This window comes from Crocodylus porosus, unplaced genomic scaffold (genome assembly GCF_001723895.1).
Source record: "Crocodylus porosus isolate Cpor-Errol unplaced genomic scaffold, CroPor_comp1, whole genome shotgun sequence".
Taxonomy (NCBI): Eukaryota; Metazoa; Chordata; order Crocodylia; family Crocodylidae; genus Crocodylus; species Crocodylus porosus.
Window position 1 is genome coordinate 75,214,288 of NW_017728948.1, and position 19,325 is coordinate 75,233,612.

Genomic DNA, 19,325 nt, shown 5'->3' on the forward strand with positions numbered 1-19,325 from the left:
TAGATTAGCCTTTCTTTCTTGGGGGCTGTGACTCAGTGCCTATCTTGGGAATCTTCCCCGTATCTTCAATGGGAGTTGGATCCCAAACCCTGAGGTTCTTAATGTTCATTAAACTTTTTTTTTTTTTTTTTCACCAAGTAAGTTTATCTCTACAGTGATCAGTTTATGGAAGTGATATATATTGCAGTAAATATAGCATCTTGGTTTCAGCTGTTTGTCACTGTGTGCAATATTGTACATTCACTAATCCCAGCTGTTTATGGGAGAAATCTAGATTTTTTTTTTCTTCTTGATGAAATACTAAGCTCCTCCACACCTTCCTTTGATAGCAGTCAAGATCTTCAAACAGTTCCAAAACAAAAATCTCTGTAGCTTCCTAGTAGCAGTTTTTCTCCATTGTTATGCAACAAGTTCATGTATGTTGAGCAACTTGCCAGTTCTAAATTCTGAGAGAGGGTGCAATTTTGACTGGTACACACTTGGAACCATATCTCCTACGTCTGTGACCCTTTTTTTTTTTTTTTTTGTTTGGGAGTTATCCTACTGAGGAACATTGCCAAACCACAAATAAAAAAACAAGAAGCTGTCCTGACTTGTATCATAAACCCCAACTAATTTAAATCTTTAAAAAAACAACCTCAGCTTGAATAACACTTACTACATCTTAGAAAGGATGAACTTGCTAGTAATATAATAAAATAGTGAAAAGAAAATATACTAGAACATGTTTCAACAGGGACATTAATTGAAATGTAAGTCCAGACCATAGTTTGCAGTGAAAAGGAAGTTCCATTCTTCTTTTCTAGTTGTGTTTTTATAACATCTGATTCCAGGCTGCTGTTTAGAAATAAGAGGCAAAATATACAGCAAACCTATGCTAAAAGAAATTGTTGTCGTTTAAATTTATATCCTGCCTTATCCAGGAAGGTTTAGAACATTGTGCAATAAATAACAAACAACCCATGTATAAGAAACAGCACTGCATGTCCCAAATAACACCCCAGAACTTGAAAACTCCGTAAGCGATGAAGATAAGCAACCTAAAGTTACGCACCTTTATCTGAGGTCTAAAGAATCTCATGAACTGTACCTTCTGTGATTAACAGTCTTGTAGCCAGATTTGTGAGGACAAGGTAATATGTTCAAGGATTGCCTGCAGCTGACCATGTAGAGGTAGTCTAAATGTTGTGTGCATATACCATGTTTTGGATTTCCTAGGATTGAAAGAGAATGGCCTCCCATTATGGAGTTGGTACTGCTGCATAAGCCTTGTTGAGATATATAGGTTACCTGAATAATACTTTTTTTTCCTCACAAGTAGGACATACTCATCCTGCACATCATATTTCACTATTTTATAAAAACACATTGAATTAGATTTCTTTATGTTAGTGTGTGCTTAGCACAAAGCAGAGGCTGGATGTAAGTCTTGTTTAAATTCTAAAATGGAAATACTGGGTTAAGGGGTCATCCTCCATTTTCAGGAGCCTGCAGTTGGACCACTTCATACTGTAATCCCACAAGCCTAGTCAGGGTCCAGCTAATTCAGCACTTCGTTAATAAAGCTTCAGAAAAATAACTCATGTTGCAGAAGATAGCGTTTTCTCTAAGTCAGTACCAATCAACTGCCAAAATATTGCTAAGGACTTTCAGTTTATTTATGAGGCATCATTTGGGAAGAAATAGATCTATTTATTGAACAGGTGTCTAATAGTTTGCTGTATTAGTCCCAGTTGGCAAACTGCTTAAAAACATAAATCCAAATTGATTCCAGTGGGATTACTTGCGTACTGGAAGTTAGAAACATGCTTAGGTATAATATTGAATTGAAGCCATTGAGAAGAGAGAAGCTACACATGTATCATGTTTCTAATGCTGGTTGAACATGGAAACTGATCTTCGGGGTAGTTGGGGGAGGGTTCTCCCCCCCCACCTCTTTTTTCCTAAGTCTAGAAAATGGGTGTATAAAAACAAACTATCTCATGAGGAGCAGTGGTCACTTAAGTACTTGCCAATAATCAATTACTATGTAGCACTTTTGGAAGTACAGTATTTTCACACCCCTCTATATTTGGAGTAAGAAAAAAAACTGGTACCACTTGTTAACAGATGGTCAGTATTGATTTTTAGTGGTGACCATGGCATATGCTGCAACAGCACTGTTAGGACACTAGTCTAGACTTGTATTCCCTAATATTGCTGTAAAGGAAGCAGAGTCCTACCAGTCCTCTGATTATCAGTTGCTGTGTTTAAACCAGTTGCTATACTTCAACCTTTGTTTTTTTCATCAAGCACCTCCCTATGATTGCTAAGGTAACTTGTGACCCAGGGTTAATAGGCAGCCTGCAGGCCCCCCAGAGCCGTTTCTGGCAGCTGCACATTGAGGGAGGCACCAGAAGTCCATGTGCAGCCCATGTGGTGGAGAGCCATGTGCTGTGGGCCCAGCACATGCAATGAGGAGGATCCCAGGGAGGAACTGCCTCTACAGCATGCAGCCTACATGGTATGTAGTTTATGGCCTGGGCTGGATGCCAGTGCCACATGTGGCCCTTGGTCACTTCAAAGTTTGATCTCTTCTATAAAACCTTAAAATTGTCTAGAGTTTCTTATAGGCATCAATGGTCTTTTTTGCCCACTTGTCTGAAACTATGAATAAAAAGTTGGATTAAGAAAGCGAATGAATGTTCAAGCATCATCAGGAGTTACTTTTGCATCCTTTTCCAACTGCTATTCCTGCTTTACAATTAATGTTAAAGAATTTTTGAGGGAGGTAATCTGTTAAATACCACTATGCCATCAAAAATTCAGTTTCTGAAATTTCATTAAGGGATATGTACAGATGTACCAAAGAGAAGGGAAAAAAAACCATGTTGCTACCTTTTATCCAGGTGAATTATGCTGACATGCATGTTCTGAATGATTGGATATCATGATGAGTGGACTGATACAGTACTGATACTTCAGGCTTTCTGTAGCTCTTTGTCTTTTTAAAAAGTACCAACAACAATCTAAGTCCACAAATACAGTGTTAGAACTAGAAATAATTGATTTCTTTTGAAGTCCAAAATAACTTTTAGAACTGCAATAGAGTAGAAAAAGAGCCTTTCTTTTTATCTGACTTTTTGGGAACAGAACAAACAGATATGGGCCATAAGAAGGCAGCAGGAAAACATGACCTTGGCTATGCAGGCATATCCCTGCTGATGTCTGGGTCCTTCATCTCGAATGCAAAATATTGACATTTGAGTCAAAGTACATTTTAACAATTCTACAGCTACTTTATCTAAGCAAGTAAACATTGTGTTTACCTTTGGAGAGGTGATATGGAGTAGGAAAGCAAAATGAATTTCATAATAGCGTTTCAGGACTAGGAGATGGGTGGTGGAGAGAAGAGATGTTGATACTTAATGCATATAAAAAAGTGATATTTTTTAAAAAGAAATATTTTTTAAAAAGTCAATAAGGATACTTTCCAAGCCCTGTTCCTTTTATAGAGCTACCTCCTTGACAAAGCACAGAAAAGTTAGCTTGTTATACTGTTCCAGGAGTTGGTAGATAGCTCTAAATCAGTTCTGGCATGCATACATGCATATTGTGATCCAACTTTATTAAGCTAAACAGGATCTGGGTGTCCCTGGTTCATGGTGGGAACATCGGTACCAAAAACAATGGATGCGTGGCATTTGCTGCACTGAAGGGGCATACAACAGAGAGACCATGTGCAGAAGGACTCTGCTGTCTGGTATCCATGCAGTCTGCCAGAGTGGAAGATGAGCACATTGCAGAGGCAGTTCTTGCTCATTATCATGTATCCTGACTTTCTCTGTTTTAAAAATTGAAAGTTCTCTGATTTTTAAACCCCTGCAAATTCCTCATTCCCCACCCTCCCAGCTCTGCCAGAGGAGGGCCCCAGGTGCCAAAGCTATGGGGCCAGGGACCTGGGTCTGCAACCCCCTGCCCCTCCACAGCTGCACTCAAGCCCTGGCTGCCACCCATGGGACAGAGCCTGGCTCCCCCTCCCCTGTGGATGGCACAGCCGGAGCAGAGACAGTCCGGGGAAGGGGGGGTAGATGTGGACTGCCTGCTGTGGGCTCAAGCTCCCTGCCCTGCTGCCCTCCCCCTTAGGCCTCTACGACCCACTGAGTGGGACTAGCAGGACAGGGCAGAGCAGGATGGGGAATTTCAGGGCCACAGCTGTGAGCCAAGTTCCACCATGGAGAGGCACCCCCTGCCCACCTGGCGGCAGTGGTGGGCAGTTGTACCTTTTGCTGCATCTGGGTGGGCAGGGGGTGCCTTGCCATGGCAGCATGGGGCTCAAGGCAGCAGCATCGAGCTTCCCTGCTCTGCCCTGCTGCAGCAGGTCCCACCCTCTGGACTCTGGAGGCCCCAAGGGGAAGGCAGCAGAGCAGGGAGCCTGAGCCCTAAGTGGGCAACCTGCCCTGTGCACAGATCTGGGGGGCACATGCCCCCCTCCCCCACCAGGCCCTGTGGCCACGTGTTCTGGTCCTGGGCCCCAAGACAACATTTCAGCTGGCAGTGAATGTTTTGTGTATCAGAACTACCAATCCAGACAACCAAGTACCTGTTCAAGCCCTGGAAAGGCCTTCCAAGGTCCAGAATGAGGAATTGATGGGGGAGGGGAAGCCCTACACATTACTCAGCTATCTGCAGTTTTCCTATGGCAGAAGGGCTTTTAAGATAGCTTTTAAGATAGCTATTCAGAGACGCATATGCCTGTGAATGTCTGGCTTTCAGCTGGGGACACAACAAGACCTAGAGAACTCTCCATATGATGATGGGAACAACTTTGGGGAGTCAATAGAGTCCATCCTTACACAGGCATGAGAAAAGCAATGACACAGTTTAGTAAGGTATTGTGAATAACACCTCCACCTCTTCATTTTATGAAGTATTCAAAAGTTTTTTCAGATATGCCATCTTCATAAAACAATAGAGAAAGAGAGAGACTGTATGTATACACCAAGTCTCAAAATAAAGAACCTCCTCTTGGTTTCAGAGTCCTTGAATACATAAACAGTACATTTCAGGAAGGTTTTGTTTGTTCTCTTCCCTTCCTGGACCTTAACTTCTGTCTAAATTATATTGAAAAGGATTTTGTTTTTGCTTGTTTGCATTCTGAAATCATTATCAGTGATTGTTTCATACCTTATAGACACCACAACATTCAGTATGGATGGCTTGTGTAAATTTTGTAAGAAAGATCTGTCTTTAAAAATCCTTTAAAAAGTCCCATGTGTGTTGTACTAGAAGGAATGTTATTTGCCATTTCCTAGTCTGACAAATAATATATATTTTTTATTAGCTCAATAGGAACATGAATGCCTCAATAATATTATTACTTTAGCAGTCAGGATGATTAAAGATGAATGATCAAGACTAAAAATAGTCTATCTTTAGCAGCAAGGGCATGGCTTGGATAGGCTGTAAGTTCCATGCATTTTCTATTCCACGCCCTAATTTTGTGCAGCTCTGTGTAACAACTAGGGAGTCTGTTTTTCCCCAGTCACTAGCTCAACCACGGCATTGAACAGCAATGTAAAAGATAACTGATAACTGTAAAAGAACTCCTGTTCTCCTCAAATTCACATCCTTTTGTCTGTAAATACAGTATAAAGCCAAACTGGAAGGTGGAAATGGAAAAATCCATAACATACAACCAAACCTCTGTGTGTCTTTTTTTTCCTTGCTATGTCACCTAGCTAACGGCAGGATTAGCATATGTGATGGGCAGCTCTAATGAATAAATGCTCTGCTGAGCACCAAAGAAATTTAGAATGTATAGGAAGTAAAGTTCAGAATTTCTCTCTCCTCTTGTCCCTCTGCAAACAGCTGCCTTGCATTTACAGTGCCAAGTGTTAAGTATTGCTTTCTTTCTGAAAAGGTCATGTGTCTGCTTACCCCAAAAGGAGTTGCACAGCACTGGTGTTCTCCCAGTAAACTTATTTAAGGCTTCTTAAAGACTTCAACCATTTTCTTTAAGGTGGTATTTTTAAAGGTGTGAAGCAGTTCTTGCTATGTAGAGCCACTCTCTACTCTGATGCAAAGTGGTTCGCTTCACTTGGCAGTGGCTGTATTTTGCTCTCGTTTTTGGAAAATATTTTTTTGGGGCATGTCCCCACAAGCATGCACATGCGGGTTGCAGCACCTCAAAAGCAAGGTGGTTCACATAGCAGTGATGCCACCAGGCTTTGAACTGTAGTCTTGGCACCACTGCCCCAGGTACCTGCTGCCCCAGGAGGCCTCCAGGATCCAGCTAAGGCTGTTGGAGCCAGCACAGATACTGGCCCCAATCTACCATACCCCACCTGGGTTCCTTTGCACACTGGAACACTTGTCCCTGGGCATGCCCCTGTACAAATAGCGGTGGCACAAATATGTGCTGCTGCTATATGTCCTGCAGGAAATGCGTGCCCCTGCACATATGCATTCATGGGGACTTGCCCCTTCTGTCAACAGCAAAATGTGTGTGTTGCTGCTGTTGGGGTTTGTTGGAGGGGGGTAGTATCTTTTATTGAACCACCTGAACAGTTGGGAGAGAGATTGTATAAACTTTGTCCTTTCCGGCAAGCTTATCTAACATCTCTTCCAACTTCTCAATTGATCAAAAAAAAAAAAAATCCCCCCCAAAACAAACACCTCTTTGCTTGCTGTGTGTTTCCTGGACCATCAGAGCTACAACAACACTCCAACCCCTAGTGTCAACACAGGATCAGGGGCTGATGTAAAAAAATTTAAATTCGATTTCTATCCTACTTTGATGGCGTCACAATTAGAAAAAGACCCTTTGTAGTGTGCATCTCAACTTATTTTTTTTTGGCTTGCTATTTTAAAATATAGCTCTTCTAATTTTTCACAGCATTACAGAAAATGTTTCAAAATCTCTTGCATGCTGTGCTGTTCCTAATTCTGTCAACAATCAGTATTTCCTGCCTGGGTGCATACTGTAAACATAGGTAGATGTTACTTTGTAGCATCAAGCTGAGAAATATTTTTTTTTATTAAAACTTTAAATACAATCAAGATTTATACTCCATAAATGATTACAAGGGGCGGCTTAGTGGTCTGATGTCCATTTGGGGAAGTGCTTAAGGTACAAGTAACTCATGATTCAATTCTGGTCATGGCTTAGATCAGAGCTCGGCCTGTTTTTGCTGCCACAGGTGTCTGTTTCTGACCCTGCCCTTACCCTTGATGCTGATTTCCATCCCCAGTGGCAATGGAGAGGGGCTAATTCTGGACCAAGGGTAAGCACAGGCAAGAGAAAGCTGCAGGAGGGGCTACAGAGAAGGTGGGTAGCATGGCACAGCTGTGTACCTCTAATTCTCCAGAGCCAGGTCAGTTTCACAGGCAGGATCAAACTTCTTTGCAGCCCAGATTTGGCCTATGGGCCATAGGTTGCCAACCCCTGGCTTAGACCCTTCTCCAACTTCTGATATAGAGTAAATGAATAGATTGCCATATTTTTTGGGGGGAAGAATGCTTTCTGGAAGTACCTTAAAAATGGATGTAACCTGCTCTGCCTGGGCATCCAAGGTCCTATAGCACTTTTTTATCAAGGTTTAAAGTATGATCCCAGCATTATTGTTCAGAACCTCCCTTTTTCCAGCAACTGGGCTATGTGATGATTAGCTTGCCACCCGTCAACCCAGAGGCTGCTACTTACTAGTGAAGCTGCATATGTAAAATGGTAGAGAATGTTGGGATAAAAATTGGGGTGCATCTGAAATAAGTTAGCCTATGAAATATTGTAGCTCTAAAGCTATATGGCTGCAGTTTTGTCTCTAACCAGGCTTTCCTCTGGTTTGCTTTGCAAAAACATCTGGGGGCAAATACATACTTGTGTAAATATAGACTTATTTTGACCTTTTCTGTGTCATTCAGGTTTTTTATGACCTGGGAATTAATGGATAGTCCTAAGATAAGGAAAGAGGAAGTCCATGGCTTGCTGAAAAAGTGAAGTCTGCCTGTGTTGCATTCAGCAGCATTTGATGTTGTCATTCCTGTCATCAGATTGTAGAATTTCTGATGGTGCTGTGGCTTGTTCTGCCTTATTTTGTATGTTCTCTGTATACCATTGGGACTATCCTGGCATTTCAGTTTGTAAGTCAGACTGTTATGTAATGACTCAAAATGCATGTATATGATAAAAGCTCTGCCGGTGGCCTGATGAGTCTTACGCAACTTCTCTTATAGTAGTATAAAGTACAGGTTTTCAACCTTTTTAGGTCAGAGTGCCCCCAGTGGCTAGTCAGCAAGTTGGGGGGGCAGGGGCAGTGGCCAGTCAAGCGCCAGCAAAACCAGAAGTGGTTGCCTCATACCCCCTGGGGTACACAAACCCCTGGTTTAAAACCCCTGAATATAAAGAATCTCTCAACTTCTAAGGGGCAGAGAAGCACACTTATGCATACAAGTTGAAAGGCCCCAACTACTGTGGTGGTGGTAATTCACTCTCTTTTAGCAATGGTTATCTAAATATGCTGCAGCATGTCTTCTACAAAATGATAATATTTGGCACTGACATGGGGTTTTCTTACTACTTTTGAGTGCTGTGCAAGCAGAAGCTACTTTCCATAGAAATCCAGGGAGGGACTTGCCCACATAGCTAGTCCAGGGGAGCCTGACTCCATACACTTGTTTCCTTTTTTTGGACTAGCTATGTCAGCTAGTGCAGCAGTAAGAGGACAGAGGGGAGGAGGGGTGGATAGACCATGGCACTTGCAGCCTTCTTGCCCTTTCCCAGAGCCTTGCTCACATATGAAAGTCCATATAATAAAGCTGCCCAAGCAGCTGAACACAGAACCATGGAAGTGAGCCATAACATTTCAACAACTTGAGGTGTTTGTTGGACTGCTTTGAGAACTGGGAAACTGCGAAGTCACTGTAGCTACTGCATTACATGGGAGTCCTGAGCTTTGGCAGACCTCACTGACTTCAGCTATAGTTTCCTTTCCCTCCCAGGGTATTTTTCATTGGCCGTGAATTCTGGGACACCATTGAACCTGAAAATAGTTACTTACCTAGGGAATCAAGCTGTCATTCCATCATGGATACTTTCTGCAATCTAGTGACCAAGATGGCATCCAGACATGTGTATGACTTGTTCTCAAACAGGGGCAGGGGGATGAAGACAGTAGTGTTGAAATGTTTCCAGTGTTTCTTATATGTCTGCTTTATTTCAGTGTCTGTCTTTTTGACTTGTGGATTAATTTGGTAGTAATTTTTGTAGGGCTATAATATCCCTCACTTGAGTCAGTTCATACAGCCAAAGGCAGATTTCACATAAGAAAGATGCCTTTGGCTGGCTCTGGGCCAAGTCATCTCTGATGGTTTCCTTTGGACTCCAGTGAGAGTTGCTGTGCTACATCTGAGACCTCTATTTGGCTGCATATCAACAAAATTCACAGTGGCATCCTTTCACTCTTATCCTGTGCTTGCAGATGCATTGAGAGTCATTTGTCAGCTCATAAAAGCAACTGAGGTCAAAACCAGTGATGCATTGCGTTTTCAGGAGTGTTCAGCGCTGGCTCAAACCTGCTTCAGGGGAAGTCTGTAAACATGAATGCTGTGTCCTCAGTGGGTTAAAAGTCACAGCTCAGTGCTCTCAAAAGTCACATTCTCTGAAGTCTGTATAAAACTTAACTCACCTTTTGGCTTTCCCCACCTAATATCAGTTTCCTTCCCTCTTGATTTTTTTTTTTTTTCCTGGAAGACCTGCTTTGTAAGATTCTAAATTTCCTTCTTGTGATTTGATAGCATCACATCTTTTTTGGGAATAGGGGGGAGACTTTAGGCCAGTACTCTCTGTCCAGTGTCCGTGAGGTTCTCCACTCTTATTCAGCAGAATTGGGCAGAGACCCTGGGTCTCCCCAGCTCAGTCCCATTGATAGGGTGGAGGGGCAGTTATGCTCTAGACCTTGAGATGGCTCCATGCTTTATCCTGACACTTAACGAAGCATAGTGATATATCATGGGTCAGCCCTAATATGTGATACATTCAGTTTAAGGTGTGAAGCAAACAAAATGCAAATGCCCCTAAATACAATGTCCCCAGCTCTCCAAAAAGTGTTCTGGATTAACAGTGCTCCAGAAGCTGCCACTTGCACTCCTAGAATCATTAGACATATCTAATTTTTGGACATTGCAACACCCAAGTGGAGTTACTTGCAGGGTAATTGGCTCAAGACCAAAATAACGGTTCAGAGAATGGACTCTTAGATGATTCAGATTGTGGCTGCACTCAAGTCCAATATGGCAGTACAGTCACTGGAGTCTCATCTAAGCTGAATTAGGCCAATAATATGGAATCAAGGACCTAGTATAGCCACATCAAGGAAGAATGGATTTCTCCCCCCTGACTTTTATTTAAAACAGATTTAGTTTATAAAGGCCACATTCATCTTTGTCACTCCCAGTTTTATATTTGTACAACTCGGCGTGATTTCAGTGGGGTAAAACTAGTATAAAACTAGAATAATGTAGCAGTCATATTTTCATCTCAGTACACACATGGTTACTAATGTGGCATCTTCAAATGCAAAATGTAAAAAATCCTTCCTCACGAGCAGCATTTCTGTTTATTTTTACTGACAGGTTACTTAATTCTTGGACTGCAGGAAGTGAAAGGCTCTGGTTACTCTCAGTGAATTTACTTTATTGTTGCCATAGAAATAGTCTACAAACTGCTGCAGAATTGTAGTGACTCCCAGCAGTTCAGCAGCACATCTGTTCTGAGTCAATGAATTCTGGCACATTACTTGAGATTTCTTGATTTATTTTTTTAATGTAGTTTTAAAATGCCCTTTTATAAATTGCTGTACAGCAACAGAACAGAATACTTGTATATACCTAGCTTATGTGATAGGTGGATTGATTCATTTATTTTGTTAAGAATTAACTTTCAAATAAAGAACAGAACTATATAATACTTTTTAAAAATGTGCTTTATTTTTAGCTCCCAAGAAGATGAACGGCCTATGTCACCCTTCTATTTAAGGTATTTATTCAGATGTCTCTCTCTTTGTTTATTTTGTTTCTCTGTGTAGGATTGACTTAATGTTATAACAAAATGTTGGGCACCATGTCAAAAATGTCTGACCAGGCTGTTATTAACTTCAGGATTATTGTTTACTGTCGTGATCACAGGTCATTGAATGGCATGGGATAGTCTGCTGAGATTTAAAATAATTAACATATATGTTTGTGGGTGGATGCAGGGTTCAGTTTTAATGCTAGGCTTGCAAACTTTAGACTAGATAATGAACTTTTTCATATTTTGATCAGTTCATTCCGTGGTTTATATAAGTAGTGCTCAGCCTCCAGACCACGTCTGATCCACAGAGCCACGTCATCTAGCCCAAGGGATTCCTCACAAGTCTATGCATTTGGTTGTTGGAGGCCAGTAGCAATGTTAAATGCTTCCCTGCCACCTAATTTCTGCACCTATAGGAAGCCCTGCAGTCTGGATGACAGCCCTACGCCAGATAGCGCCAGCATACAGTTGTTCCATGGCTGTATCCAGCATGTGGGGGCATGCATGACAGTGTGTTAGATTGTACCCACAGGCTGACCATGTGTGTGGGATCTAGGCTGTGGACCACTCCTACGCCACTCATGTGGTCCATGGGGCATGAGGTTGAGCACTGTTGGTTTAGATCAGTGGTCTCCAACTTTTTTAAGGAGGAGATCACCTTTGGGATTTAAAAGCAACCCAAGATCTGCTGTGTGCTGCTGCCATCCCGCCCCACAAGCAGGTAAGTCTTGGGGGGGCACATATTGAGACAGAGGGAGAAAAAATTATTTGAGGGCATGCCTCCCCAGCAGGTAAGTCCCACCCTGCTGGGGCCCCACTCAGCTTGTTCCTGCCTCTGCAGCACTGTCCCTCACTGTGGGAGCCTCGATCTAGCCCAGGGGTGGACAAATGCGGCCCGCTAGGCCATTCTATCTGGCCGGCAGTCCCTAAAAAATTTAGAAAATACTTATCTGTCCTTGGTTCCAGTCAGAGATGACAGGAACCACGGACAGTAGGACCCAAGGGAAGTCCCAGCAGGTTTCTGCAACAGCAGGACCCACCAGGGGCTTCTGACCTGGGACCATGTGGCTCCTTATCTGCACCAGCACAGGAAACTCGGGTAAGGGGGAAGGGCAGGGGAAGACCATGGGCAGGGAACATACTGGTGCTGAGTGCGGGGGAAAAGCAGCCCCTCCCCCGCCCTGTGGCCCGCGTTCCCTGCTGCAGCCACTCGCAGCCCACACAGGACTGTCCAAGCAGGCACAGACAGCCCCACGCAGGCTGTGAGGTGCTGCAGTGCAGGGTGCTGGCCACGGGGTGGGGGGTAGCATCATTTTTCCCCACACTTAGCACCAGCTTGTAACTTGCCCCTACTGCCAGCCTGGGCCCCGCACCGGCTCTGGGCTCGCCCATCGGGATGGCGGCAGCAGCTGTGGCCCTCCCGCTTGCTGTGCTAGGCAGTGTTTGCTGCTGCTGTCCGCCTGGAGCTCGCGCCACAGTACGCTGCATTGCAGCTGCCACCACTGCTGCCTGTCGGGTGCATGAGCTCTGGGCGGGCAGCAGCAGCAAACACTGCCTGGCATGGCAAGCAAGGGGGTCACTTTCCTCCACGCTAAGCAGCTGCTGCTGCTGTAGCACAGCCCCAACGGGTGAGCCTGGAGCTGGCGTGGGGCCCAGGCTGGCAGCGAGGGCAGATTACAAGCTGGTACCAAGTGCAGTGGAGAAAAACGGCCCCACCCTGTGGCTGGTGCCCTGCACTGCAGCACCTCTCAACCCGCGTGGGGCTGTCTGTGCCTGCTCAGGACAGCTCTTTGCGGGCTGCGAGTGTCTGCAGCAGGGAGCGCTGACCACAGGGCTGGGGAGGGGTTGCTTTTCCCCTGCACTCAGCACCAGCTCGTTCCCTGCTGGTGAGCATGGGGTCGGGGCTGTGTGCTGCCCCCCACCTGTACTGCGGGGCTGAGGGGGACACTGGGAGTGAGGTGGGCATGGGAGCCAGCAGGAGTGTGGGACCCACGCCTGTGTCCCAGGGCCAGTTCTGGTGGGGCCCAGAACAGGGTGGCAGGAGTACAGGGCCCTGGCCAACAGGAGCTCTATGGAGCTGGGTCAGCTTCCCCCTCTCCCTAGTGGTGCAGCCCAGCCTGGCTCCACAGACCCCTGCCAGCCTGCACCCACTCTGGGTCCTCCTGGCACTGGCCCTGGGACATTGGTCCCAAGATAGTGACCGGGGGCAGGGCACCCGTCAAGGGCGGGGCTACCCATGCGGCCCTCAACAGCTTGCCAAAACTGGGTAAGCAGCCATCTGCCTAAAATAATTGCCTGCCCCTGCTGTAGGTTCTCCCGCAGCTCTTCCGGCTGTGCCTGCTTCTCCTCGGGTGTGGGGAGCTACAGAAGTCCTCATGGCTGCCCTGCCCAGTCCTATCCTCTGCCCGGCACTTAAAAAGCCTGCACTTGCCAAATGCAGCAGTGGCAATTGGGGCCTTTTGGGCACTTGTGGCAGAACCCCACTGTGCAGTGCAGGGCAGTGGAGGTCAGCAGGGATCCCCCGTGCCTGGCATCCAGGTGGCAGCTACCCCATGGCACAAGTGAAGTGCAGCTCTTCAGGGCACTGTGCTGCCTGGGAGCTGGGGCCACTGGGGCTGAGTGGTGCTGAGCTCCAGCTGACAGGTGGAGCTTCCCCAGTTCCTAGACAGCGTGCAGTGCCCTGCTGAGCCATTCTACACCCATTCCATGGGGCACCTGCCGTACGAGTGCAAGGCGGGAGGTTGGGTGGGTGGGTGATCCCAACTGCCCCACACTGCATGGGGGTGGTCTGCCACAAGTGCCCAGGGGCCGCAAACCCCACTGGTGCCAGAGCCGGTGACTGAGGGGCTTTTTGTTTTTAAAGTGCCGGGCTGGGGCTGGGCAGGGCAGCCATGGTGGCTTTTCCCTGCCTCTGGCCCGGTGAGGGGAGCTGCAAAGGCTCTGCCCTGCTGCTGCTTGCCAAGCTGGTGCGTGGGGAGGGGCACAATGCAGGTGTGGTTGGCTCTGGGTGGCAGCAGGGCATAGCTCCCACTCCCAGTGCTGCTGCGCCTGCATCCCATGCCCTGCCCCACCCTGGTTGGGCAGCTTGTCCCAAATCCCAACAGGCTTGTCAGCTGCCTGTTTAATCTATGGCCAAATATCTGAAGCAGCTGAAGCTTTTCCGAATCGAGTTGGATGCTTCGAATCTATTCAGAGCTTGGTCTCCAGATTCGATTTGAATTCAGAATTTTGGTCCCTGCATCGGGCTGAACCTCCTCCAAGTTGAATTGGCTACTGAAGCTTTGCACGGTCCTAGTATACAGTTTGAGGAATAGGAAATGATTATCTTCTAGGATCATTTGAAGATCCAAAGAGTCTCTTAAATGCGGGTTTGGCATTGATAGGAATGGGCATACATGAGAGCCTTTCCAAGGGAGGAGCAATTTGTATGGGAACTGGACTTCGTAAATCAGAAGAGGGTAAGTGAGAACAAGTCAGCTGTTTGCAAGAAATGACTGAGCAGATCAAAGGGGGAGCAGTATACCTTGAAACATAAGCCTTCAGGCCTCCCCTGCTTTTTTTGTAACATCACTTAGAAGCAATTACTGATAAATATATGTAATGGCTTGTAATTCTTGTTGCTATTTATCACACATCAAAAATGTGTAGTTTTGAGGTTGGCTGCCAAGTGGAGTTAATTTGGCAGGAGACCCAGCACAGGCTGGGCAACGGCTGGTGTTCTGCTGCTTGCAGTGTGGTGGGTGGCAGATTTTTTTTTTTTTTTTCTCCTTTGTGACTTTTTTTTTACTGCTGCCCCGAGCAGGGTATGATGTGTGTTCTGATCAATCCAGCACCACAGAAGGGAAGGGAGGGAAACCCTTTGAATCAGTCCTTAAGTCTGATAGTCCATTTTATTTGTCCTGATTGGGTGCCAACCAAGATTACATAGTTTGGAATCTTAAGCCCATCATTTAATGAGTGAGTCATTAATGTAAATACATAGGGTTGCGGGGTGCCAAGACAGTGTAGCGGTTGCTGGGTTTGTACAGTATGTACAGTAATTTAATACAGACAGTTATGTAATATATTGGGTGGATATGTGCAAGAGCTGTATGTATTCCAAGCACTGTGTAACATGTAGCTATTGCCAGCTAGAGGAACGTTCTGTCTATTCATTTATCCATTTTGCAAATGTCATAATTTTTCTTTTTTATATTTAGTAACTTCATTCTGCATTTTACATTTCATGACAGGCTAGAAGCAATTTTCTTTTCCTTAAGTTTGTTTGTTTGTTTGTTTTTAAAAGGCAAGAATCAGTAATAAAGCAAATATCTTTAATTCTTCATGTCTGGGGAAGATGGGCGTTTGTGCCTGAAAGCTTGTCTAACCTCTCTTTTTTTATACAGCTGCTCCCATAAAAGATATTACCCAAAATACCCATGCTTCTTTCATATTGTTTGGACCTTCACAGCTACAGCAACACTCCAACCCTCCTACATGCTAGGTTGTGTGGTACGATAGACATGGCAAGGCTCTGGTGAGAGTTTTTCTGCAATTCTGATCACCTCTGTTCAAGAAAGGTGAATTCAAAGAGGAACTGGTGCAGAGGACTTTACTAGGGTGGTGAGGCATAGAAAGACTATTTTGTACCATCAGAATGCTTGTTTAGCCTAGCAAAAAGAAGACTGAGAGGAAGGATGATTATACCACACTGATGTATTTCAGAAGACAAAACTCTATGAAGGGGGACCAAAAAAGGCTTTGTCAAATGATAAGGTTTACATGACAAAAAGTGTATATAAACTGGTAGTAAATAAATTTTAAGCTGGAGATGAGAACTTTCTTTGAAGAGGAATGAGGTCCTGGAAGAGCCTTCCAGTAGGAGTAGAAGAGGGGAAGGATCTAATCACTTCAAGATAGTTTGTGAAAGGAATTGCATGAAATGTTTCCTGTGATAGCAAGTGCTGGATTTCATGAATCCCTTATAGTCTCGTTCCTAAGACACTTTGTTTATTTGCTCGGCTTTGGTGTCTTGAGTACCTTGCAACATTAGTATTGTAACAATAAAGGGAGAGGAAATCCTATGTACTGTTTGTTCTAGACAGTTGTGCATAACGTGTATTTGTGTTCCAAAATTTCTTGTAATGAAAGCCACATGAGTGTTAGAACTGAGATTCTTATATAAGTGGGCGTCCTTCAGCCTGCTTACTTCATATAACTAAAATGCAAATGCCAGCTGCCTTAGGTAATCCAGTTTCAGGTAATCAAGCAACAGCTAGCAAAGTCAATTCTAAGTATAGGCAGTTTTGTCCAACTTGTAAAATGAGCTTTTGGAGGAAACAGATTCCATAGCAGTGCTCTTTGTTGGAGTATATGTTTTAGAAATCCTGTTTAAAATTGGTTTTTAAAGCAATTCCTCAATGGATATTCTCCAAAATGTGAAAAAAGGAAATACTGTGAATGAATAGTTGCTGTTAACTCTTGAGGTGGGTGGCTGCTTGGCTAATATGTACCTTATTTACCTGAATCCAAGACAGCTTTGAATTTAAGATGACCTTCAACAATTGGATTATGTACATGTACAAGTTTTAAACTGTTATTGTTTTCCATATATCAAATACCCCACTGATTATTGGAGGTAATCTTGAAATTTGTCCCTAAGTGCAGGGGAAGGCAGGCAGCCCGATTCCCTGCACCTTGCTCTCTTGCCACTGCCCCCCTATGAGAGCACCCCTGCTGCCTTTCCGCTATCTCCCCTGCCACTTGCTGAGCCTGCCCGCCCAATCCCCTGATTCACACAGCTGCCTGAGATCAGCAGCATGAATCAGGAGATGGGATAGTGGTGTGGTTCAGGGGATTGGGAAATAGTGCAGGTCATGGAATGGGGCAGCAGCATGCACTGTTATGCTACCCCCAGTGCACTCGTACCCCACCTAGGGTTGCCAACCATCCAAGATTGCCCTGGAGTCTCCAGGAATTAGATAGATAGAAATCTCCAGAAGACTGCTGAGAATCACCCAGGAGACAAATGATAGGGCATTCATTAAAATAAATATTAAATGTTGAATCTGACATATGAAGGAGTCCAGCAGGTTCTTAAAATGTAATAGTAATGTACATTTTGCTTTTCTGATGTAAAGTCATTGATGTGATTATGTCATGTGATGAAACCTCCTAGAATAGATTCCAAGAGAATTGGCAACCCTAGCCCCATCCTCTGACCCAAGCTGGTTCCTGATCACTCACCTGATGATGAGCACATGCTGTTGTCCCATCCCCCACCCAATCCCTAACCACTCTCCTCTTCTCCCCCTGCTGGCACCCAGTCCCAGACCTTAGCCCTGACCATTGACCGGAATGCACCAAACTGCTGCTGACTCCCAAGCAGCAGCAGCAGCTGTCCCAGGACAGAACCGGAGCAGCAGCACTTGAATACAAAACAAGCCTCCCCACCCACCCCCCATGTTAACTGGGGTGGGGGGGCCCTCATCTTGGTTTCAAGTAAATACAGATATGTATGAGAATATCTAGATCAGAAGAAACACCAAAGGTTCAGCCCTTTTTCTTAAGCTGGTAACAAAATGTACGTTGACTTCAATAGGTGCTGGACTAGACCCACTTTTAATCAGGTGCTTTTCCCAGATTTATCATTTAGGCTTTTCACACCATTTGATTCCCACTATTCTCTCTGCTTGAGTTATCTATTGTCTCTGACACTTGTCCTATGTTACACAAGAGAAATGGCTTAGCTACTCTTGTATAACAGACAAGATGGTTCAGGGTTGCTGGCTATAGCCTTGTTGGTCTAAGGACACAGGCAGACAAGGTTCTTCGAGTAACTGATTTTTTTAGACCAATCAAATAGTTGGAAAAATTCTTCTTTACCAGCTTTTGGGCACAAACACCCTTCTTCTTCAGGCATAGGGAGAGTCTGCATTAAGTATAGTTGGGTAAAGCATATGTCTTTCCTCATGACAGTTCTCCTTTAAGCCATCTGGAGATCATTGAAGATCTGTTTGTAGATTTATTGCCTAATAAGATATTGCTGAATCAGACTCTTTATTGTTTGAGGAGCTGAGACTTGCAATAGTAGCTACTCAAGAGCTTGAAGAACCTTGGCCCTTTTAGAAATCATATATGCTGCAGACTGGTAATTGTGCTTCACTTTATGTGCATTAGTTGAAGACTGAAGGGGTGACTCAAATATAAGACATTCTTACCTACTACAGTACAGTCTTTTCTTGGTCAGGTCACTTGTATTGTTCCAAGTATATCTCTGTTTCAGGCAGTAGATGTCAGTGTGCACAAGCCCTAAAAGGTTGTAAGCAATTTAAGCAGCAAGACTAGGGATGGAGGAAGGGCTATATATAAGGAACAAATACCAGAGATCCATTCTTCTTAATGGGATTAATTTTCAGGTGATAATATTACAGTCTCACCATGAACATAGTACACTGCATTAAGGTGAGATAAATAATTTCAGACTTGAACTTGCAAAAGTCAGTTTGCAAGGAAGGGCAAGTTTCTTTGGGTAAATGTGATTCTAATGTGATATCTTTTATTAGACCAACTATATACTTGGAAAAATTGTTCTTTGCAAACTTTTGGGCACAAACACTCTTCTTCAGGCACGGGGAGAGTCTGCTGGGGTTGCATGTTTTCCATGGTGAGAAGCCAGTATGCAAAATGCAGGTCTGTCAAAATGCAAGTGTGTGGCAGTGAGGATCAGAGGGGACTGGAGATGATAGGTATGAGACGGGAAGGTGGGGGACAAATGGGTAATGTTGAGCTGGTAATAGACTGTAGCTGGTAAAATGTAGAGAGGTTACCTGGAGTTACTGGATAGCAGGCAGGTTATAATGTTCCATAAATCCAACTACCCTGCAGTGTGCAAAGAAAGCATTAGGATCATATCCTTTCCATATATAAGGATTTATAGCAGATTTTTCTGTTTAAACCCATTAGTTTCAGAATTTTTCTGCAAAAGCAAACCTTACCTGGTTTGAAGATTTGTAAAATCAAACTTCAATTTTGAAACGGTCTGAAAATGAATTGTAAGGTCCAGACAAATCAAGGGGTTAACCTTAAACTAAAGGAAAAAAGGTGGGCATTGCCATACTGAAAATTAAATAGTTTGGGGTGTTTATTTGGCAAACACCTGCATTATTATAGTACCTTTAAACATTTGAATAATTTAGCTGCTGAAATTTTAAATGCCAGATAGGCTTTGGAAATGGTCTGTTTAGGAAACTAGATGCTTGTTTCACTGGCATTTCTCATTGGGCAAATTTGTGAG

The 19,325-nt window shown here is 44.3% G+C and overlaps 1 protein-coding gene across 6 annotated transcripts in view; it reads left to right on the forward strand.

Annotated features, from left to right (window-relative positions):
• FAM13A (family with sequence similarity 13 member A) overlaps positions 1-19,325 on the forward strand; it is a 236,904-nt gene that overhangs the window by 166,316 nt on the left and 51,263 nt on the right. For 5 of the 6 annotated variants that reach the window (XM_019552864.1, XM_019552862.1, XM_019552863.1 and 2 more), the window contains one exon: positions 10,973-11,014. The exons of the other annotated variant lie outside the window; for it this stretch is intronic. In XM_019552864.1, coding sequence (XP_019408409.1) covers positions 10,973-11,014 — 42 coding nt within the window. The remainder of the gene's footprint in view (positions 1-10,972; positions 11,015-19,325) is intronic. 6 annotated transcript variants of the gene reach the window in all.